This window comes from Stenella coeruleoalba, assembly GCF_951394435.1.
Source record: "Stenella coeruleoalba genome assembly, chromosome: 12".
Taxonomy (NCBI): domain Eukaryota; kingdom Metazoa; phylum Chordata; class Mammalia; order Artiodactyla; family Delphinidae; genus Stenella; species Stenella coeruleoalba.
The window spans coordinates 22147159-22170884 of NC_137158.1; the positions used below are offsets into that span (position 1 = coordinate 22147159).

The 23726-nt window shown below is 41.6% G+C and overlaps 1 protein-coding gene and 1 pseudogene across 2 annotated transcripts; both read left to right on the forward strand.

The window, feature by feature from the left end:
- The first annotated feature begins 420 nt into the window (after positions 1-420).
- LOC307195339 (uncharacterized protein C6orf163 homolog) lies at positions 421-23442 on the forward strand. The gene is made up of 5 exons (XM_079939382.1): positions 421-1044; positions 6366-6460; positions 7901-8008; positions 12825-13027; positions 19215-23442. Exons 1-5 carry the CDS (start codon positions 897-899, stop codon positions 19690-19692), a joined length of 1032 nt encoding a protein of 343 aa, XP_079795508.1. The 5' UTR covers positions 421-896; the 3' UTR covers positions 19693-23442.
- LOC307195214 (density-regulated protein-like) lies at positions 2663-3570 on the forward strand (annotated as a pseudogene). Its single transcript has one exon. The product of its transcript is annotated as a density-regulated protein-like (transcript).
- Positions 23443-23726: the final 284 nt, after the last annotated feature.

The window sequence follows — 23726 nt, forward strand, 5'->3', positions numbered from 1 at the left end:
TTAACAGAAAGTATAGCAGGCTGAATAATACTCCTTTTCCCCCAGCCACCCCAGAGATGTTTGGATACTAATCCCTAGAACCTGTGAATATGTTCCATTATATGGCAGAAGGGTCTTGACAGATGTGATTAAGTTCAGGATTTTGAGATGGGGAAATTATCCTTTATTATCTGGGTGGACTTGATAGAATCACAGAAGTCCTTATAAGAGGGAGGCAGATGATCAGAGGAAGAAGCAATGTCACCCTGCAAACAGGAAGAGAAAAGGCTACATTGATGTGAGTCCATGGGCCAAGGAACGTGGGTGGCCTCTGGAAGCTGGAAAAGGCAAGGAAACGGATTCTCCCCTAAAGCCTCCAGAAGGACCAGTGTTGCTAACATCTTAATTTTAGCCCCATAAGACTCATTTTGGACTTCTGACCTCCGGAAGTGCAAGAGAATAAATTTGTGTGGTTTTAAGCTACTAAATATGTGGTAATTTGTTACAACCCCAGAAGGAAACTAATACAGAAGGTATCTGGGAAATGAACAGCTGTACCATGTTCCCTTTAGTCATTATTTCTAGTCGCTTTTATGAGCAAAGCTTGTCTTACCTAGCAACAGTTGCTAAGTAAGTTAACAGTTTAATCTAGAGTCTAGGAGGGAGCAACTGCTTAAATCTTCCCAAATCCAGTGCCCATACCTTATAATGGCAGAGGCTTTCATTACCATTCTTTACCATTAGGCACATAACCACTACCTAATCATGGCAAATCATTTAATCCTTGCAGGCCTCTAGCATTATCTTCAAACCTTGAACCTCTTCCAGCTTTCTCAAACATCTAGCTTTTCTTAAAATTACTTTTTCTGATCCTAAAAGAGTGTTTTGGCTGTACGTAGTAAAAGACAAATTTAATTATGATCAGAAATCCGAATTACACAAACTTTGTTTGCTGTGCTGTATGTAATAAGATAATTCCACCAGCCCCCTTTGGGAAAATCTTCAAACAGATCCATGAGTACAAGCCATTGAAGACACGCTTTTACACTCACAAAGACATACTGGGTAAGTGACTTTGCTGTTTTTCTTTGTTCTAATGTTTCATAGCATTATATGACATTCTTCCTGATGTGTAGACTTTGATCAGCCCTCCTGATCAAAGTTGCTTGTCCTGCAGGGGTGTCTGTTTGGCATGAGAAGAATGTGGGTTGAAATCAGTTCTCCACTTCCCAGTTGTGTGCCTTGACAGTATGCTTAGTCTCTCAGTCTGTCTCCTTATATGTAAATAGGTATGTTAATACTTACCTTGCAGATTTGTCTTGAGGCTTTAATGAAATATTTGTACCTATTCTAAAGTCTGGCACATAATAGTAACTGAGAGTTCTTTTTGCCCTCCCTCATAATTGGGCACCTTCCATACACACAGGAGAGGAAATATCTCTAAGTAATACCTTAATACATGGGTGAAAGAAACTATATTTTTTTAATACATCTTTATTGGAGTATAATGCTTCACAACGGTGTGTTAGTTCCTGCTGTATAACAAAGTGAATCAGCTGTACGTATACTTATATCCCCATATCCCCTCCCTCTTGGCGTCTCCCTCCCACCCTCCCTATCCCACACCTCTAGGTGGTCACAAAGCACCGAGCTGACCTCCCTGTGCTATGCGGCTGCTTCCCACTAGTTATCTATTTTACATTTGGTAGTGTATGTATGTCCATCCCACTCTCTCACCTCCTCCCAGCTTACCCTTCCCCCTCCCCGCCCTCAAGTCCATTCTCTATGTCTGCGTCTTTATTCCTGTCCTGCCACTAGGTTCATCAGAACCATTTTTTTTTAGATTCCATATATATGCGTTAGCATATGGTAAAACTATATTAGTAGCTGGTGACATAAAAGTAGGTAGATCTGGGTAACAGAATATGTACTATATATACACTTCTTTTTCTTCCTCTTTTAAATCCTTTTGTATTTTTAAAAAATTTTTATTGAAATATAGTTGATTTACCATGTTTCAGGTATATAGCAAAGTGATTCATTTTATATATATAAATATAAAAATTTATATAAATATTTTAAATTTTTATATAAAATATTTTATATAAAATATATATAAAATATATATTCTTTTATATAAATATATGTTCTTTTTCAGCTTGTTTTCCATCATAGGTTATTACAAGATACTGAGTATAATTCCTTGTGCTATACAGTAGATCCTTGTTTATCTATTTTATATATAGTAGTGTGTATCTGTTAATCCCAAATTCCCAATTTATCCCTCCCCCCCATATATACACTTCTAGTAAGCAAATCAAGTTGTAATTACAGGTTTCCTTCTCTCCTCATCTCTGTCAGATTTTTCAGTCTGACTTTAAGCCTTAAAAGTGTTTTTCTAAGAACTCTCAAAATACTTCTCATATCCTCTCTTCCTTAATATGTTAAATTAGTGGTGATTAAATTTCACTCCTGATCTTTGAACATGTAAGAAGCTAGAGAATGGACGGTGTTTTGAAAAAGCTAAAATGTAGCGGGAGATCAAATTGGGATCATCCTCTAAAAATATCAATACCAAAACTGATAACTGCTTTTAACTTTTAGTAACTGTTTAGTATGACTTATTAATTATTATTTCTATAATGATTTGACCTTTTACACCCAGAGCAGTGGATATCTATTCTTAATATGCTTTTATTGGTTGATTCCTTATGCCTCCTAGGATATTTGAATCCAAACATTAAGTGAATAAATTAAAGCATGTTGAAATGTCTGTATAAATGCTAATGGGTATTGCATAGGGTAGTTCTCAACCCTGGCAGTGTCCTACAGAACTTTTAAATCCAAACACAGACTCATTGGATTTAATACTGTTACCGAGCTCTTGGGCGGCTCTGGCCGGGGAAGAGGAGTCTCATGTGTCACTTCAGCTGGTGGTAGTGGCGAGCGTGGAGATGGCGGAGACTGTGCGACCACCAGGGTTTTGAAATGGCTGCTGACATTTCTGAATCCGGTGGGCATGATTGCAAAGGAGACCCGAGGAGCAATACCAAGTTAGATGCAGCTTACCCACTTCGAATCCTTTACTGGGGAGTCTATTCATTACCAACAGAGTACTGTGAATATATGTCTGATGTTGCTAAATGTCGACAATGGTTAGAGAAGAATTTTTCAGATGAGTTTGCAAAACTTACTGTAGAAAATTCACCCGAATGAGAAGCTGGAACAAGAAGTGAGGGTCAAGGAACAGCAGGGGAAGAGGAAGAGAAGAAAAAACAAAAGAGGTGGAAGGGGTCAAACAAAACAAAAAAAGAAGACTGTACTACAAAAGGTTACGATAGCCGAAATTCCCAGAGCAAAGAAGAAATATGTAACAAGAGTGTGTGGCCTTGCAACTTTTGAAATCGATCTTGAAGAAGCACAAAGGATTTTTGCTCAGAAATTCTCCTGGGTGCCTCAGTAATAGGGGAGGATGAAATCAGCATTCAGGGAGACTTTACAGATGACATAAGTGATGGCATTCAGGAAAAATGGCCAGAAGTGGATGATAATAGCATTGAAGATCGTGGAGAAGTGAAGAAGCGATTTTGAAAATTTGTCTGTATTTAATGATCTGAACTGATTGTTGATATGGCCAAAGGGAAAGAGGTCTTTTTAAAAAAAATATATATATATATATATATATATATTTATCCTACAGTAAAACTGTAGCCTACCCTCACCCCTGGCATTTTCACTGTTCTGTACAAGGCTGCTTTTTTTTTTTTAATTGCCAAAGTCTAATAAACAGGAGAGGGTGTCATGCTTATGCATGAAATAGAATTTAGTCAAATAAAAAATTTTGGTCATTTGGTACTGACGTTTTCTTTTTAACTTTTTTTTTTTTTTTGCGGTACGCGGGCCCCTCACTGCTGTGGCTTCTCCCGCTGCGGAGCACAGGCTCCGGACGCATAGGCCCAGCGGCCATGGCTCACGGACCCAGCCGCTCCGCGGCATGTGGGATCTTCCCGGACCGGGACATGAACCCGTGTCCCCTGCATCGGGGGGACATTTTTGAAAAAACGACTTTCTGTGGAAAGCTTTTCTGTTGATTATTTTTAAATAATCATGATTTAATCAAATCATGATTTTTTTGTTGTTAAGCTGAGTGATATTTTGAAGAATTTGAATTTGGCTTCATCACCAGTGATAACTGTCTCCTTGCTCCTTTGGTATGATAGTTTTGAGATGCTTGAGCATCTCATGGATCTGTAGTTGAATTTGCTTCACTGTTACCAGCCAAGTTCACTTTGTGGGCCTATTAACATATTGTTGGTAATAGTTGTTCAAGCTGTTCTGGAGATTATTTGGTAAAGTATATTAAAAGCCTTAAAACCATCTGCACTGTTTGACCCACTTTTTTTTTTTTTTTTTTTTGCGGTACGCGGGCCTCTCACTGTTGTGGCCTCTCCCGTTGCGGAGCACAGGCTCTGGACGCGCAGGCTCAGCGGCCATGGCTCATGGACGCGGCATGTGGGATACTCCCAGACCGGGGCACAAACCCGCGTCCCCTGCATCGGCAGGCGGACTCCCAACTACTGCGCCACCAGGGAAGCCCATGACCCACTTCTTGACATTATCCTAAAGATATAATGTCTGGCTTAAAGCTATGGTTGAGGGTGCTCTTCAAAGTGCTATTCATGATGTAAAAAAATTACAAATGATAAAGATGAACAATTGGGAAAGGGTTAAAGAAATGATGGTTTGTCATATGGTAGAATATTTGCATATATTTTAAAATATTTTCTAGGAATACTCGGAAAGTGTTTGATAATGTTAAATAGGAGGTCAGACCCTCAAATCCATTTTATACATTATTTTCATTGTTTTGAGTGGATAGGCATTCAGAGAAGCTGAGTTCTTTTTCTGGCTATAAATTTATGTGAGTAAAATTCTGCTAACCATTTGAAAATAATATACACCATTGCTCAATATAGTCTGGGAAATAGCAATTGAAATTTGTTTTCCTTACAAGAGAAACAGTGATAATGAATCTTAATGAGAACATTAAATGAATTTAAAATCTGTTTTTATAAAGGTCTTAAGTCAGGTGCTACAAACTGAAAAGAAGACTCATTGTATTTTAAATTGCTATACACACCTTTAAGAAAGTTAGAACTCATTGTTTATTGCCATGCAAATTGCAGTATTAAATGAATTAGTGGGTTTTAAAATAATTGAAATCTTACTATGTATAATAAAGATACATTATCTTTAATCTTTAATATAAATTAAGAAAGTGAAATTCTGCATTAACTGTGAATTTATCTGATAAAGCAAATTTACCCATTAAAAAAAAAAAATACTGTTACCGAGTCCAAACCTGTTCTGCTCACCATACTACAGGCCCGTAAATCAAGTGACTCAGGGCAAGGAATAACGACTTTATTTGGAAAGCCAGCAGACCCAGAAGATTGCAGACTAACGTCCTAGAGAACCATGGTACCCCATTCAGAAATCAGGCTTCTTTTACATTAAAAGGGGCGGTGGGGGGTGGCTGGTTGTTGCAGACTTCTTGGTGCAGGAATCCTTTGTTCTTGCAGCTGTCTGGGTAGGTCAGGTCATGATGTTACTGTAACCTCCAACAAGACAAATTTTATTCTCTGTTCTGCAACTTTTTATCTCTATATGAATGGGGAAGTGTTAACACCTTTAAAGGTCAGAACCTTGAGAATGGGCTATCCTGTAAATTTCAGGCTATAGGCAACATTCTTAACTCTAAGCAAAACAATAGAATACAAAGGTTAAAGTAAAAGAAACAGATCTAATATGGAGTCAGATTTGTTCTTCCCTATTACAATACTAATCCAACACAGACCCGGTAAATTAGAACCTTCAGAATCGGCCCTCAGCTTGTGGGGTTTTCTTTTAAGTTTTAAAATATTTTTTACATATTTTAATAGTTTTTTATTTGGAAATAGTTGAAGACTGATAAGTTTTAAAAATAGAACAGAGAGTTCCCATCCAGCTTCTCTCATTGATGCCTTACATAATGCTGCTACACTGTCAAAACCAGGAAATTGGTGTTGGATCAATACTGTTAATTCAGGTGCAGACCTTACATGTACTTTTTTTCTTTGGTGTGTAGTTTTATTTTACTTTTTACTTTTTAATTTACTTCCCCAGTTGCCTCCCTGTGGAGTGGGTCTGATACACAGTGCTGTGAGTTCCCTCTTAATCAGTTAGAAAAGAACTTACCCCTTTCATGGGTATCTTTAAAGACTGACATTTCCTGAAAGGATATATTTCTTAGATAACTCTAATAAATAACTCGATAACAGTGAAAAGGAAAGCCAAGAAACAGTCTGTGGATATTTGTGATTTCTTTTTTCTCTTCAAACACACAGGTATTGGGACAGATATTCTGAATAAAGGAGAGCAGTTTCAAGAAGCTTTACTCAAAGAACGTATTGCAAAAGCAGAAGCTGCCGTATGGGCTAAGGTAAAGGAAGTTGGAAATCAACCTGAATGCATCTTTGTGGTTCTTTCACGTTTTGGATTTGTATGAAAGAGTGGAGTCAGGCAGAACCGACTTGAATGCTGGCGTCTGTGGGACCAGGGTAGCAAGTTCTTCAATTCCGTAGTCTTGGCGTCTTCAAATGTAAAAGAGGAACAGTAATACTCACTCTGTAGGATTATTGAGAGAGTTCAATGAAATAATGTGCCCGGCACACAGTAGGTGCTCAGTAAGAAGTAGAAATCATCAGGAGCTTCCTTCTGTCTAAATTGCCCCTCTGTGTGGATGACTCCTGCCTGCTCCCTTTATTCTCATGGGATTAAAACCTTTTTAAAAAGACATTCTTGTTGTAGTTGTTTATTATTGCTTAATATTTAATATATAGTAGACCATTCGTTTGTGCAGTGTGTAATGCCCCTAAGTGCCTGTTTTTTCCAAATGCTGCATCATAGCTGACTCTCCTTTTCACCCCCTCTCCCAGCACCCCTTCGCTCCAAAGTCCTTGACACCTTGTCCATGCGACTGCCGAGGGCCGTGGAGGCAATTTGAGGGTCTTGGGGCTCACGGTCAGATCCCAGACACCTCAGCGAAGCAGAATCTCAATCCTCCAGCTCCCACTTCTTCCAGCTAAAGAGAAAATGCCATACGTGACTTCCTAAAGAAAACTAGCGCTCCTTGAGAGCGGGACAACCCACAGTGCTAGAACATTATTTCTCGGTTTCTCTATAAAGTAAACATCATAGCAAAGAGTGTTGGAATTGCCCAACATTAGTCCCAGCAAAAGCTTGGTATTAAAGTACTTCGAAAGTATAAAATGCTCCAGTGCAAAGGGTAATAGAAATAAAAATCTTACTAGATATGTATCCTTATCAATAATAATAAAATTTAAATTGATTGTGAGCCATTAATTAACTACCCTAACACAAGAGAATGCTTTTGTGAATAATGTACAATTTAAATATAAGTATTACAATATACAATTTAAATATAACTAATGTTCTGGGCATTCTCTTGAAATAAAATAATGAAACCTCTTCCTGAAGACCCTGATGCAGGGGATCTGGGAAGGTACTCAGCCTCCCTTCTCAGTAATTTCAGGCTTTGTGCATTTTTCCACTTCTCTGTATTTTCCAGATTTTCTGCGATGAGCATACATGACTTTGATAGTCAATCAAGCAAGAAATAAAGTGCCAAAGAAAAAAGACAACCCAGCAGGCTGCAGTAAAGCTCTCCTTAGCAATTCCTGAAACAGTGATTTTAGCCACGGTTTGGGCCGTGTTAGGGCATCTCTGGCTGAGGCCTAGTTTGCTATGGGAGGTTTGAGATGGGAACAGAGCCAGTAGTCAGGGGCCCCAGGGTGGTTGCTAGTTTTCATTAAACATGAAAACCTGATACATATTAATAAATAAATGAACTCTTTCAAAGGCAGATGAACGCCAAAGAGAAGCAGTGAAGAAAGCCCTTGAAGAAGCAAATGACATGCACAAAATGAAAATCCAGATTCTGAAAGAGGAACATCAAAAAGATTTACAGGTTGTTATAGTGGCTTGTTTGTTGTCTTTTTAGCGGTACTTAATGAAAAGCTCTGGCGTGTTTCATGGAGGTTGGTTGGGAGGCCCAGGATTTTCACAGAAGATATGCTGGACTCCACGGCAACAGTGATGCATGGGTGCAAGAGAATCCCTTTGGCATAATGAAGCATAATGAATGGCCTTTGATATAATGAACCCAAACCTTTATGGGGTTAAGGTATGACGGAGGCACCCCTGCCTGCACTCTACTTCCCTTGCCACTGGCTCTCTTTCCTCCTCTCAGTGCCCTTCTCCTGGACCCTCAAACATGTATGCACCACACTCTTTCCCACCTTGGGGACTTTGCCAGAATGTTCTTCCTGCACTTCATCAGACATCACTGGTCAAGGGAGACCTTACCTGATCAGCTCTGTCCTGCTACCCATACACTGTCCTGGTCACCCCGCCCTCTTTAACAGCATCACCACCTAGCACTGGTGTAAGTAAATAGATTGGAGGATTGATTACTTGTTGAATATGTGATCGCCATCTGCCTGCAGCCTTCATAAGGGTGTGTCTGCCCCGCTACCACCCTTGTCCCAGTGCCAGCACGGTGCCTTGACTTTGTAAGTGTGAAAATGGGCTGAACAGAGGAAGCAGGCGCTTCTCTCCCTTCTCCTGAGCTCTCTGATTGCATCCTTTTTCCTAAGTTTGCGTTTACCGCGATGCCAAGAGGGACATCTGTTTCTCAGGTATTTCCTGCAGGACCAGAGGTCACACAATGAGGGGAACTCTTTCCAGCCTGTAACTTGTTCCAGTACACGACTCTGGGTAGTCAGTAAACTGTCCAGGCAGAGACCCAGGGGTTCCTCACACAGTTCAGTCCCAAACTCTGCTCAAAGGAAAAAACAGAACTATTTTCACACGTGGGTCACGGGAGGGACAGAACAGGGCACGATGCAGGTGTAGTGATTCCTGGGCAGAGGCTGGAGGGAAAGTGGCAGAAGTGTGGACCCAGGTTTGGCCTAATTCAATAAGAACATAACGAATAAACAGTTCAGGGACCATGGGCCCTTTTGTCTCTCGTTTCGGCCGTGAGCACCTGCCATGTGTCAGCTCTGTACCAGGTGAGATTAAATAGACTGTCCTCAGAAAACTTTCTGGCAGGAAAGGGAGCTCCACCCCAGGGCTCCTAAGGGACGGTTGACCCTCCCTGCTTGGCTCCAGTGGCCATCCCTGATTTCACTCCGAAACAGGAGGAGCGTTTATAGCATATCCAGATAGACCTGCTGCTCAGCTAGCTGGGACCGGAATGGCCACACTGGTTCTTGAATAGTGAAATACTCTTCTATCAATTGATAATCACCACTCCCCGGGCCCCTAACACCTTCACCGCCCTGGACCTCCCGCAGCCCAGCAATTTGAAGGGGCAGCCGTTTCCATGGGTGTGGGCCTCTAGGACCCTGTCCTGTGCTGCAGCCAGAGGATCCACATTTTAAATATCCCTCCTGGCATTAGGGTGTGATGAGGCAAGGGTAGCTTAGAAGTGATGCCTGTTGCAAGGAGCCTGCCTCCTAGTCTTGCTCTAGGTAGTTTGATGGTACCCCATATAGTCTTTGTGTTGAGTCGATGCACTTAGTGTTAAAATAGAAGAAGTCCTAAAAAAGTTTAAAGAGGGAGGTTGACCTTTCCAAATTATTCTAAAAAAGTCTCAGGGGCTTTTTTTTTTATTATTATTATGATGAATGAGTGATTTGTCTAAGAGGGATGTGGAGGGTTGTTTCAGCTGTAGGGTCCTCAGACAGACATGGCTATTGCTCCTCAGGGGGTGTCTCTGAACCACCTCCTTAGAGCCTACTTACCTGCAGATTCCTGGGCTCCACCTGACCTACAGAGTCATTGGCAGCGTATTTACCCAGCAGCCCATGTGGTTCTCACATATATTAAAGTTGGATATAAACACATATAAAGTCACACATATTCTCTCATATTAAAGTTTGAGATTACCCGTATAGAGAGCAGAAAACCAAATTCTTCTAGAACCAAACAGCATTACATTCTGGGACGTAGAAATCACCAGGTATTGCTCTTCTGTGATGTTAAGAATTTGGGTGTCAGATGCTTGCTGTTAAATAAAATTTCCAGGTCTTGTCCAATGGATAGATAGGATTTTGAAAAGGTGCTAATATTATCTTATTCAAATACAATAATATTAAAAAGTAAATAATAAAATGGAAGCTAAGGGAAAATGAGAGTAGGAAATAGAATGAAGTCAGGTGTGAATCCGAAACTTAGAAATGTCTGTATGCCACGAGGTCCTGTGCAGTTACCATAGCTGGCCCTTGAGCTTTCTGACAGTCAATGCACAGAGGAAAGTGCTATGAATCACCATGTCCATGAGGTGAAAACAAATCCGGTACTCAGATGGCCCAGATCTTCCTCCATGTGATACCTGAGAGAAACTTCTCATGAGGGAGGCATTGTGTAATAAAGGAAGGTCTGTCAAACATCTGCACGGTGAAGAGCATGGATTTCATGAGGCTGTCTCTTATCTCCAGGTAGAGGCTGATTCACTCAAAATGCATTTCAGTAAAAGTAATTTAACTGGAAGGCTTTCCATTGAGTAAGAACACCGCCAAACAGTAGGTCATTGAATTATTTTTTCGTAGCTTTAAATAGGTATTGGACATGCTGTATGAGGCAGTAAAATGATTTTGATTTTATTAAACCATTACATAAAAGAGGGACAGGGTTTAATTCTCTGAATCCTTGTTCAGAACCCAGTCAAAATAAAGGGCTGGTGTGTCATTTTTAAATTCTATGATTCAAATAGAAATGTATTATGATAATACTTCATCTATCTAAGGTTCAACCATTCAGCAATCTCAGTTACTGAAACTGTACTTGAAAACCCAGAAATAGTCCCTAAGAAGTTGAAATATCCCGTAAGGCGTTAAACAACGGCCTCTGACTACAAGATAGAGACTCAGGCTTATTACCTGTAGCAGAACCTTCCATTCCCTGCTCAGTGATTGTCTCTGGGAGACAGGGAGGAGGAGGGAGGGAGGAACCTCACTGTCTTATAAGCCCGGATGGCGTTTCTGGAAGGAAAATAAACTGATGAATCTCTGGAAAGACCCCAGCATCACAGCCAGCAATGAAACGAGTAGCTGGTGGGCGAGAATCCTGCTTTTGTTCCTAGTTCTTCCACTGACTCACTCTGTGAAATAACTTAGTTTCTTTTGTTTTTATTCTTTTTTTTTTTTTCCGGTACGCGAGCCTCTCAACTGTTGTGGCCTCTCCCGTTGCGGAGCACAGGCTCCGGATGCACAGGCCCAGCGGCCATGGCTCACGGGCCCAGCCGCTCCGTGGCATGTGGGATCTTCCCGGACCGGGACACGAACCCGCGTCCCCCGCATCAGCAGGTGGACTCCCCACCACTGCGCCACCAGGGAAGCCCCTATTCTCTTTTTTTTTTTTAATTTTGTTTAATATTGGAGCAGAGTTGATTTATAATGTTGTGTTAGTTTCAGGTATACAACAAAGTGATTCAGTTATACATGTTTCTGTACTTTATGAAATCCTTTTCCCATTTAGGTTATCACAGAATATTGAGCACCTTTATTTCTTTATGTTCTCTCTTATCTCTGAAACAGATACAAACTGACCTTTAAATGAAAGTTTTGAAACTCCTGGATGGAATTAATTGCCCCTCCTTTCTGGCATGTGTTTCTGTTAAACCACTGGTTGCAGGATGGGGTCTGGGTCTCCTCTGCTAGGCAGTGAGTCCCAAGGAGGATTCCAGCCTCCTTCTGTCTGTAGCATCGGTCCTAGCACTGTGCCTGTCACACTGTGCTGTCAGTGGACATTTCCAGGGATACAGGGTTTTCCTTGGGAGCCTGTTTCCCTCAGGTCCTGGTTTGGCAAGTGCCTCCTCTTTTTACTCGGCTGAAGGCTCCACAGGTCCTTCTACCTTGGCGCAGTGGAGCCCTTGCTCCCGTCCCCTTTGTGAACGAGGAAGAGCCCCTCAGCTCGAATGAGCTGGAATGCTCCAGAACGACAGTGGGGACTGGCAGGCAGCTTCCTGTGACTGCGGTCGTGTGCGGTGCTTGCTGCCCGGGCCTCAGGTGTCCTCCTACCCGGGAGACTCTCATAGTCATTATTTCTGCCATTTTCCAGGACTGACTTCCTAAAGCAGTATCATGTTCTGTATTTCTAATCATGGATAAAGGTAATAGGACATTATAGAATATTTGGACAATCAAGAAAAAATACCTGTGACCCAATTACTTTTCTTTTTGCAATTCCTTTCCAATATTATCTATATACGTATTTTATGCTAGTTTGTGCATTTCTGATTTTACTTAACATCATTATAAATGAAACTTTTCCATATAGTATACACTCTTCTTTATTTTTTCCTTTTAATAGCCATGTAATATTCCATGGTATGGATATACCATTCCAGTTTTTTTTCTTTTTCCATTTTTTCTTCTGCATTCCTTTACTTTTTTAAAAAATATTTTTTTATTGAATGAAAGATTTTAAATTCTATGGTGCTTTACAATATTCAGAAGTTTCACACACATGACTTCATACAAGCCCATAATCCCCTTTTTTTCCCCACCCCCTGTATTGCCCCTCCCCCTTCCCTCTCCCCACTGGTAAACATTAGTTAGATCTATATCTGTGAGTCTGCTTCTTTTTTAAATACACTCTTCTTTTAAATCATTAGGCTTAACTGGTGTACATTCCATCGGGCAGATGAATTATGATTTGAATAACGTTTTTAAACATCAAAGCTGTAACACCTAAACCTAGTTTTTCTGTTGCTTAAGGAAATGGTATCTAAGACCAAGATGGAGTTGCATCAAAACATGGAGCAAGAACTGCAGCGAGAACGCCTGGCTGCCGAGCAACTCATGGTCCGCAAGATCCAGAGGATCATGATGGAGTGCCACCAGGAGAAAGTCCAGGCTGTGGAGGAAGCCCGGGCCCAGGAGAGGCACATAGCCCAGGAGGAGATCCAGGCCCAGAGAAGGTACTCCAGGGGGCACCCCTGCAAATCAGTGTCTTACTCTGTCAGAATCAACTTGGAGAAAGGGATAAGGTTGAAGCACATAGGTGGATATTTCCCAGATTTTGCGTTTTTACATTTTTTTAAAAATTTACTTATTTTTTATTTTTATTTTTGGCTGCATTGTGTCTCTGTTGCTGTGCACGGGCTTTCTCTGGTTGCGGTGAGCAGGGGCTACTCTTTAATGCGGCGCGCGGGCTTCTCATTGCAGTGGCTTCTCTTGTTGTGGAGCACGGGCTCTAGGCGCATGGGCTTCAGTAGTTGTGGTTTGCAGACTCTAGAGCGCAGGCTCAGTAGTTGTGGCACACGGGCTTAGTTGCTCCACGGCATGTGGGATCTTCCCGGGCCAGGGATCGAACCCGTGTCCCCTGCATTGGCAGGTGGATTCTTAACCACTGCACCACCAAGGAAGCCCTGTTTTTACATTTTTATTATGGAATATATCAAACATAGAGAACAATATATAGTGTATTGTAGAATATGTGTGTGTGTGTGTGTGTGTGGTTTAAAGAAAAATAACACGAATACTCAAGGGCCTACCAGCCATCTGAAGGGATTAAAAAGTCCCATGTTCTTCCTCAACCTCATTTCCTTCCTTTCCCCCCTCTCGCGAGATAACTACTGTTCTAAAAATTGTGTTTTTCATTCTATATCTCCAGTTTTAGGGACGGAGAGGAATCAAGAAATACTTTTCCACAGACACATATATGTCAGTCTTCACATTCTCTAGCCCATACCATACACTACTGTGGATGGGTTACTTTTGGTCTTTTTCTTATTACACAAGTCATAATGCTGTAAACGAAGTTGACCTTATGGAAATATAGAGAGCAAAAATTGCAAAGTCCCAACTCACTGCTTCCTACCCCGTCCCTGTCTCCCAGAGACGATCATTTTAAAGAACGGGGTCTGTATCCTTCTGTGCCCTTTTGATGTATTTACAGCCTTATATATGTGCATAATCTGAAATAATTTTTACATAAATTGGATCATATATATATGTGTGAAAAATACCAAAGGAACCATTTTATAATATGTAATGAACATTTGATGGAATTGGCCAGTTTGAACAGGACAGCAATCCGGAGCCCTAGTGGCCAAGAGAGAACCTCGGTTTCCAGGTGTTCAGCGACCTGACCAAGCTCATGTAGCTGAAGCAGCAGGACCAAAACTGAAACCTTTGTATTCCACCTCCTGGGCTAGGACTTGTCTCTTGCTTTGCTGCTTGAGTTAACAGATCTGTTTGTATATAATTAATGGGTAAAATCGTCCTTGTTAGAACTGTTTAGAATAGGGCCAAAGGTAAAATTCTGTAGGGGGTGCAGATAAATAGGAATGAAGGCTGCAGCCGCGGCTTCTTCGGTGGTCCCCCCTTCTTGCACAGGCTGTAAGTCACTGTGAGGCAGAGGAGGAAGAGGAAAGAGGATTTCAGGAGAAAGTTAGAGAAGGCGGTTACTCCTGAGTGAGTTGTGGTCCAAAGCAGTGGAAGGTGGCTCTCCTCTCCCTCTGCTTCCCACCCTCCATCTGCAGGAGCTCTGTCCATCCTGAAGAAGCCTCTGGGTCCTCTCTTCACACACACCGGCAGCCTCCTGCTTCCTCCTTCCCTCTTTCGCTTTTGTCCCCCTTTGGCTCTTTCCTCTGTTAGGTTCAACAGCCACCTTTCATTAAGCCAGTTGACTAAGATTAGGGAACTGCCATGCCTGTTATTTTAAGTATATCCATCTAGAATGTCCATTTTGTTATTGATGTGTTCCAGGTGCCTGGCAGAGAACCTCGCGCATGGTGGGTGTTCTTTAAATAGTTATCAAAGGTTCAAGCTTGTTCCAGTCAGCTGAACCCACTTTGCAGCACACCAGGTCTTATTTCGAGACATTGCTAGATTCCAGCGTTCTTTAGAGCATTTGCAGAAATTAATATATGGAGAAGGGCCACTGTTGAGAATTCCACTGTGGATCTCTTACTTGGCTATAAACTTTCACTCAAGACTTCAGAATACTTACATATTGTGACAAATTTGTTAAATGCTCAGAAAACTTTCTTTGTGGGTTGAGGTGATTGAGTTCTAAACAGATTATCTAGGAGACACTGTACTCTTTCTCTTAAAGGTAAAAAAAAAGAAAAAAGAAATAAACATCTTGCTCGGAAAGGTTCTAAGTATTTACTTGCCCAAGGCAAAGGCATGACTGAAGTGACTGCTCAGGAATGTGTGTGGTGATGGCTGTAATTCCTGGTGACAGCTGCCCTTTATTCCACACTAGAACGTGCAAGGCCCTTTGTATGCTTCTCATTGAATCCTCATATCCCTTCCTGGGGGATTCAGTCATCTTTCGTATCTTCAGATGAACACGCTGAGTCTTAGAGAGAGACTAAGCAACTGCCCAAGGTCACCTGGAGAAGATACAAACCCTGGTGTGTATGATACCGAAGCTTGTGACCTTCCCTTACGCCACCCTGCTCACTTCACCAGAGTTCATCAAGTGCCTTCTGGGGCTGTGGTTCTGAGCTCGGGCACTGAGGAACAAGGCTCTTGCCTCAACATTATGTGAAGTAAGTAAAGCATAGCTGTCCCCTTTGAGCAAGGCTAGAGGGACTTGTGCAAAGAACACATGGGTGCTGGAGGAGTTCTCGGTCCTGGAATGATCAAGCAAAGAGTGTGTGGGCTGTGTGATGAGGCGGGTTTCTTGGAGGAAGTTAGTCTTGGTTTGGGCCCTAGAGAGAAGGGAGGAGGTCCCATTTGTGAAGGACTGAAAAGAGTGGGGACAGCATGAGCAAACACATGGAGGGGAAGGTGGGGAGCTTAACGAGGCGGAGCTAAGGGAAGTTGGGAGCATTAAATACCCCAGAGATAGAAACGCGCTGCTGAAGGTTGGACTCTGGAGATGCCTCCTCTCCTCCCCGCCCCGTCTGATGTCTACCGCCCCAGCATGGGTAGCACTAATCCTCCTGCAGACCAGGTGCAATAGGTTCCCAGCGTCTCAGGTGGAACATCAGAATATATTTTCCTTATAAGCACACTGGTTATGGCTAATTAAAATAGTGCTAAGAGTCCTGTAGTTCAAGTGAAATAGCTCATTGTGGGCTCACCTGGCAAATGATCTGCTACGTTCAGTGTTTCTCCAAACATTGGATGCACAAATGAATTTTGGAAACAGATCCCTGCGTAACTTAGGAATTGCCTATGGAGAAATGAAGTGTTGGTTTTTGCTGTACCAACACTGGGAAAATAACGGGTGAAAGTTGGAAAGGACATTTAAAAAAATATCAGATCCCTTTAAGCGAGAACAGATTTTGGTAGTAAGGAGTTTAAAGGGGGCTGTCATGGAGGGTGGGAGCTGGTGTCATCTAAGGTACAGTTTGAGCAGATGTACCTGAGATCAGCTCTGGTGGAGCTTTTTAGTCAGCCCCTTAGATGGACACCTCCTCTGTGTGGGTCCAGAGAAAGCCAGGCTGACCTAGTAGGAAGCTCACACCTGCTTGTGATGGAGCCGTGGTTCTGGAGAAGGGGTGTAACTTCCTCCTTGGGGATTTGGGGCCGGCTCAAGGAAATGCCTTCCAGTGCCTTCTGATCTAAGCCCCATGGGCTCTGATCATCATCTCCACAATCTCACCAACATCCTAAAGTTATAAATCATCGGCCTGAATCCTAAGGTTGTGTGTAGACGCACCTTCTGAACACTATCTATGCCTCTATTGTCCTGTGACCTGGGCTGAGAATCAGGAAGTTGGTTTTGATTCCTCTTCTTTCTGTAGCCCCTAAATCCTAGCAATAATGGATTCTGGCACTTGTGACTTTGTAATATTTCTTGGATTTCCCCCTTTCTCTCCTTCTTCCTATCCCTTTCTCTTTCATCATTAATTTAGATCATTGTACACTCAGAATGTTACAAACTAGTACAAATTGGTCTCTCTACTTCACCCAACTCGGATTCAGTTTACCTGATATTATCAGAATAACAATTCTAAAATGTTATTTTCAGTGTGTTGCCCTCCTGATAAGAAATGTATAGTGATCTCTTATGCTATTGAAGCAGGCAATGTGTTCTACTGAAGGGTGGGAACTCTCCGATTTTCTCCATTGTGTGACATTGAACAATAACTGTCTCCCCAAGCCTCACTTTCTTCACCTGTTACATGGGAATAATAAGAGGTAATAAATACAAATAGAACCGGCTTCAGTGGGTGAAAATTAAATGAGATATAGTGCATGTAAATTGCTTAGCACAGTCCCTGGGACACAGTAAGTACTCAATAAATGGTGACCCTTTTTATTAATAACGGATATAGCCTAGTTGGTGGGAGAGGGAATGAGAAAAATAGCATAGCAGCTGGAGGCTCAGGACAAATGATGTTTACCTCCAGATTGGGAAAATCTGTCAGGTTTGACAGTCAAGTTGAAAGAATCAGAGACAATGAGAAAACTGCACCTTGGAGGGTAGAAGCTGGGGTAAGTCTTGGAGGGACTGTATTAGACTAGGAGGCAGAGAGGGGAGGGTTTTTATTAACAACATAAATACTCGAATTCAACATTTGTAGGTTTTTAATCCTCAGATCTTTAGAGGTTCTATTCCAACTAGGTATCAGGAGATATCCACAGAAGTGTATCTCAGTGGCTAAGAGATTTGCCCTGAACCCAGACTGCCTGGGTTGTAGCACTTGTTTTGCCACTTTTTCTAATTAAGTGAAATTGAGCAAGTTGCTTGACCTCTCTGAGCCACAGTTCCTCATCTATAAAATAGGCCTCATAGACTGAACTGCCTCATAGACTTGTTTGAGTAATCCTTGAGTTAATATATTAACCATTGAGTTACTATTGAGTTTATAGTTGGCTGCTATAAATTCTATATAATTGTATACATTATAACCAGAGGCCTATGAATTCATTCAGCAGTGGTTCTCAAAGTATGGGCCCAGACCCTTTCAGCAGGTCCCCAAGGTCAAAGCTATTTTCTTAATAATACTAAGATGTGATTTGCCTTTTCACTCTATCTCATGAGTATGTAGTGGTGTTTTCCAGGGTTTTATGTGTGATATCTCAGCAGATTGAAATGAAACGAAAATCTAGCTTTTTTTTCTATTAAGCCAGACAGTAAAGAGTTTTGCCACAAATGTAAAATGATGCTACTTTTCTCACCAAAAGTTTTTTATTTTTTTGAATTTTTATTATTTATTTATTTTTTAATTTTTGGCTGTGTTGGGTCTTCGTTTCTGTGCAAGGGCTTTCTCTAGTTGTGGCGAGCGGGGGCCACTCTTCATCGCGGCGCACGGGCCTCTCACTGTCGTGGCCTCTCTTGTTGCGGAGCACAGGCTCCAGACGCGCAGGCTCAGTAGTTGTGGCTCACGGGCTTAGTTGCTCCGCGGCATGTGGGATCTTCCCAGACCAGGGCTCGAACCCATGTCTCCGGCATTAGCAGGCAGATTCCCAACCACTGTGCCACCAGGGAAGCCCTCACCAAAAGTTTTTTGATTTAGAAAAAATATTTTTCCTACGAGGTAAGTGTTTTATGTTAATGTTTAATGGATTTATCGATACTTCACATGAATTTATAAATGTTTGTTAAATGTCTGACATTTAACTTTTAAAACTGTTAGGGTCACTAGATATAACCCATATGAACAAAAGTTCTTTGAGTTTCTTGGTCATTTTAAGACTGAAAAGTGATCTTGAGACCAAAAAGTTTGAGACTTCTGTCTTAGAGTATTGCTCAGATAGAATCAAGAATAGGGCTAAACTCACCCTGTGAGACAGTTTCCTCCCCTCTGGCTAAAGGTGAGTAGCTGGGTTGATATATAGAAATACTTTCTCTAGGGGTTTGGAAATCTGAGGCTATTTCTTCATTTGTTTTTAGATCTCTGCATTCATATTTTTCTGACTACAGTGGACTCGAGTCCCTAAAGTTAGCGTTAGACGCTAGACTAGTGGCCTCGCCCTAGCCCACAGTGGGGAAATCAATGTGCACCTTCCCTGCTCTGAAAAATATTTTTTTATTGTTAACATCTAATCAAAGCTCATCTCTACCAGCCTGTCTCAGACTGGTGACTCATGTAAACCATGAAAGCATTTCTCCTACATCTGCGGTGAAAGACAAAATCTTTTTTTTTTTGTGGCTAATCCATCTAACTATTAATATTCAACCCTTGTTCCTTTCTGTAGAAAGGCCATGGAGGAACTTTTGAGAGCTGGTGTCACAGTTATGAAGGATCAAGAGAACAATGTGAGCCAACTGATAAAGGAAAAAGAACATAAAATGAGCGTCTACTATTGCATGGCTCAGAAACAGAAGCAAGAAGAGGTTCAGAAAGTGCTTCAAGAAGCGGAGAAAACACATCAGGCCACGCTTAGAAATGTGATGGACAAACTGCTTAACACTCAGCGGGAGCTGCTGTCTATGGCGAAGCAACTGGAAATCATGACAAATTGGAAAGATTTCCTGGAGGAGGAGTTACAGGAAACCAGGGTAGCGTTTCAAAAATACATCAATTATACATTTCCGCAGCTCTCACCGGGACATGCAGATTTTATTCTGCCAGAAAGAAAGAAAATGCCTTCCGGTCTTATTACTCTGGAGAGCCAAGCAACTCTTGATAAGAAGTCTTCATCTGAAATGGCACTACAAAAGACATTGTTCTAAAGACTAAATAAATCCACTCAAAAACCATTTATTGATCCCCGGTTATGTGCAGCGGACTAGTGAGCTGTGAGCATTTTGATGGAAAACCAAAATATGCAAAAGCACATTCCAGGCTACGATGAGGTTCCAAGTCTGATGGAGGAGAGATAACAGTGAGAGGGGTCAAAACTGACTAGGAGGGAAAAAGATTTCTTGGAAGAAGTCTAAACATACTTCTGTATCTGGCTTTACTCACGTTTACATCAGACATTTAACTATTTTAGTATTTGTTGCAGTTAAAAAACAGTAAAGGGACATGTTCTTAGATGGTTTCCGTTGTGGAGAGGTGTGTCTAGTAATCCAGTATGTCTAGTAATCTAGTCTAAAGATTATTATTTTGTGAACTGCAATAGCTTTGTAGGAAAAAAAAGCAGTGTTTCTCAGATTCAATAGGATAAAACTTAAATTCTGGGAAGCCTATATAAAATAATTCAGAAAGGACTCTCTTATATTTGCCATTTGTGAAAGAAAAATATGTCTTTAGAGGTCAGATTCCTTGCCTCAGGGATGGGGAGTCCCCTTATGTTTATACCCAAGCCCAGGAGTGCTTGGAACTCATCTCCTTTAGGTCAAAATGCAGAAAAGCATTCTGTACCGCAATGCTCAGGACCAACAAATGTCAACATCTACTGAATTAAACTGGAAGAAAACCCAAGCCATAAAGACTGCTCCAAAAAAATCTATCCACTTTAATGTAGCATCCTTAAATTATTAATCACCAACTTATATTGGTGGCTTTAAAATTAAGTACCTGGAAAGCCGTTTTCAGTAAATTAAAAAGTGCTATCGTCAAGCAGGCCTTAGGTGGGTTTGTTTACATTGACTGGTCTGGGATTTCCTAATGATAAAAGTAGTGATGTGTTTACAACTGCATAATGGACTACACTCTCCTAGTGCTTAGCTTCCTGATTCTGCAGGACTACTGCGGTCCATACTAATCGATTGCCTAGGGGCTGGAAGTCAGAACATTTATACAGTACTTTACACTGCCTTTTCCAGCACGTTCTTCTCATAGCAGTCAATGGGATAGGCAGGACAGGGGTGGTGGTTAGCCCATTTTGACAAATGATAACATGAAAACTACTATGTACGTATTTACATGCGTGAAGTACTTTTTTTAAGTTGAAGTATAGTTGATTTACAATATTGTGTTAGTTTCAGGTATACAGCAAAGTGATTCAGTTATATATATATATTTTTTCAGATTATTTTCCATTATAGATTTTTACAAGATATTGAATACAGTTCCCTGAGCTATATGGTAATTCCTTATTGTTTATTTTATATACAGTAGTGTGTATATGTTAATCCCATACTCCTAATTTATCCCTCCCCCCACCTCTTTCCCCTTTGGTAACCATAAGTTTGTTTTCTATGTGAGTCTGTTTCTGTTTTGTATATAGCTTCATTTGTATTATTTTTTAGATTCCACATATAAGTGATATCATATAATATTTGTCTTTCTCTGTCTGACTTACTTCACTCAGTGTGATATTCTCTAGGTCCATCCATGTTGCTGCAAATGGCAATATTTCATTCTTTTTATGGCTGAGTAATATTCCATTGTGTATATACCACATCTTCTTAAACCAATTGTCTGTTGATGGGCACCTGGGTTGTTTCCATGTCTTGGCTATTGTAAATAGTGCTGCAGTGAACATTGGGATGCATGTATCTTTTCAAATTAGGCTTTTCATCTTTTCCGGTTATATGCCCAGGAGTGGAATTGCTGGATCATATGGTGATTGTATTTTTAGTTTTTTAAGGAACCTCCATACTGTTTCCATAGTGGCTGCATCAATTTACATTCCCAACAGTGTAGGAGGGTTTCCTTTTCTCTACATGGGAAGCACTTTAAAAACCTTAATATTTAATCCTCACAATGACTTTTGAAAGTAATTATAACTGCCCCCAATTTATAGGGAGGGAAACCGAGACTCAGGGAGATTAAGTAACTTTCTCCAGGGCACACAGCTAGTGACAGAGAGAGAATTCAAAATATCACAAGGCACAGGCAGATGGTTACATGAGAGAGACCTGGGTTTTGCAGACTTGAATAGATAAGAACAGCAGCTGGCACTGGGGAGTGCTAGCATGCGCCAGCCATGCGTACACAAGTGGACTCATTCATGTTTGCAGCAGGCTGTGAAAGGTAGGAACCATTAACACAGGCACAGACAGGTCAAGTCACTTTCTCAATGTCATACAGCGAGGAAGGGTCAGAGCCATTTTCAAATCCACAGAGTCAGTCTTCAGCCCACGCCTTCCGTCATTATTTTTGTTCAGATGTAAAGGCCTTGGTGCCTGGTTGGTTGACTCTGCAGGTGTGTGTCTTCGTGGCTTCTCTAATGAGGACTGGAAGGACGTGGTCTGTCCTCTATGTCAGGCATCGTTTTTGTCCCTTCTAGAAGTGAAAGGAAGTTGTACCTAGGACCTAGGATTGTGTGTCTGAGTTATTGGAGTCATTCACCAGATTCGCAGCTGAGCACAAGGAAGGAAAGCAGAAGGAAAGCATCTTCTGAAGACATTCACTTCATGGCCACAGTGAAGGTGTGTCTTTTGGTATCAGTGATACAGTGCGTAACATAAAAAGAAAGCAGGCGACTTACTTTTGGTTTGGAAAAAGGAATCTAGTTTCTCAGGCTTCAACCAGATTGGAATAAATTATCCGTGTTTTTAGTATTTTCCTTGTTTATATTGATACTTCACCCTCAGCTCCCACCCCAATCCCAACCGTTAGCTCCCTTAGGGTTTTTAAAGTAATGTGGATGCTTCCAATAAGGGCAGAGTTAGAGATCTTGTTACTGTCCTGATCCCAGCTTGACCTGCCCACCAGAGGACTCCTCCCTCCGCTTCCCCACAGTGCTATTCAGCCCTCCTGTTGTAGGGGTGATCACAGGGGGTTCTGTCAGGTCAGATTGACCTGATCCCAGAACCCCACTTGCTTTTCGCCTTAGAGCCTGGAGTCAGCACGAACCACGGAGGGGAGGGGACCTCTTCTGTCCTCTGTTCTCATTCTGCTCTGCCTGCCCCAAGGCCAATTTGAAGAAACGGTATCTTTACTCTTACCCAAATCCTTCACCTTGATCACTTCAAGGCACAGTTCTTTCTAGCTTGAATGTCTCCAAGATGATATACCCCTGAGAATTAAAGTTCAAAGTGAATGGCTAATCTGCTCTAAAGGGCAGAAAAAGCTGATAGTAAACTAAAAATGAGACCTCCCTCGTATTTCCACAATCCCATCTATGGAACCTCTCAGCAGTTTCTTTTATTTTTTATTTTTTAAATAAATTTATTTATTTATTTATTTTTGGCTGCATTGGGTCTTTGTTGCTGCGCACAGGCTTTCTCTAGTTGCGGCGAGTGGGGGCTACTCTTTGTTGCGATGCACGGGCTTCTCATTGCAGGGGTTTCACTTGTTGCGGAGTGCAAGCTCTAGGCGCATAGGCTCAGTAGTTGTGGCTCGCGGGCCCTAGAACTCAGGCTCAGTAGTTGTGGCGCATGGGCTTAGTTGCTCCGTGGCATGTGGGGTCTTCCCGGACCAGGGCTCGAACCAGTGTCCCCTGCATTGGCAGGCGGATTCTTAACCACTGCGCCACCAGGGAAGCCCTCAACAGTCTCTTGTTTCCATGACACTGATAAGGATGATCCTTGTGGATGAAAAAAAGAAACAATGGAAAATACAGCAACAACCACTGACTGAGCATGTGCTATGTATCAGCTATGGCACTAAATTCCTTACTAAACCTTGTCTTACTGAAATCTCACAGCAACCCTGTAAGATGCCTCCTATTACTCCCATTTTGAAAATTAGGAAACTGAGGCTCAGAGAAGGAAAGTCACTTGTTGAAAAATGACAAATTGTTTGACTGCAGAGCCATGTGTTTTCCACAGTTACAGCACAGAGCCTAATTTAGTGCCTGTGTAAACACTGAGTAGGCGTCAGGGGTGCACTGCTTTCAAAACACATTGGAATTGTAGCGGGCAAGTCTGAA

Bases quoted from the DNA above. Each gene is read 5' to 3' on its own strand.
- LOC307195339 (XM_079939382.1), top strand. From the start codon at position 897: ATGATCAGAAATCCGAATTACACAAACTTTGTTTGCTGTGCTGTATGT. The intron at 1,045-6,365 runs GTAAGTGACTTT...TCAAACACACAG, and splicing joins CACTCACAAAGACATACTGG to GTATTGGGACAGATATTCTG. The intron at 6,461-7,900 runs GTAAAGGAAGTT...ACTCTTTCAAAG, and splicing joins AAGCTGCCGTATGGGCTAAG to GCAGATGAACGCCAAAGAGA.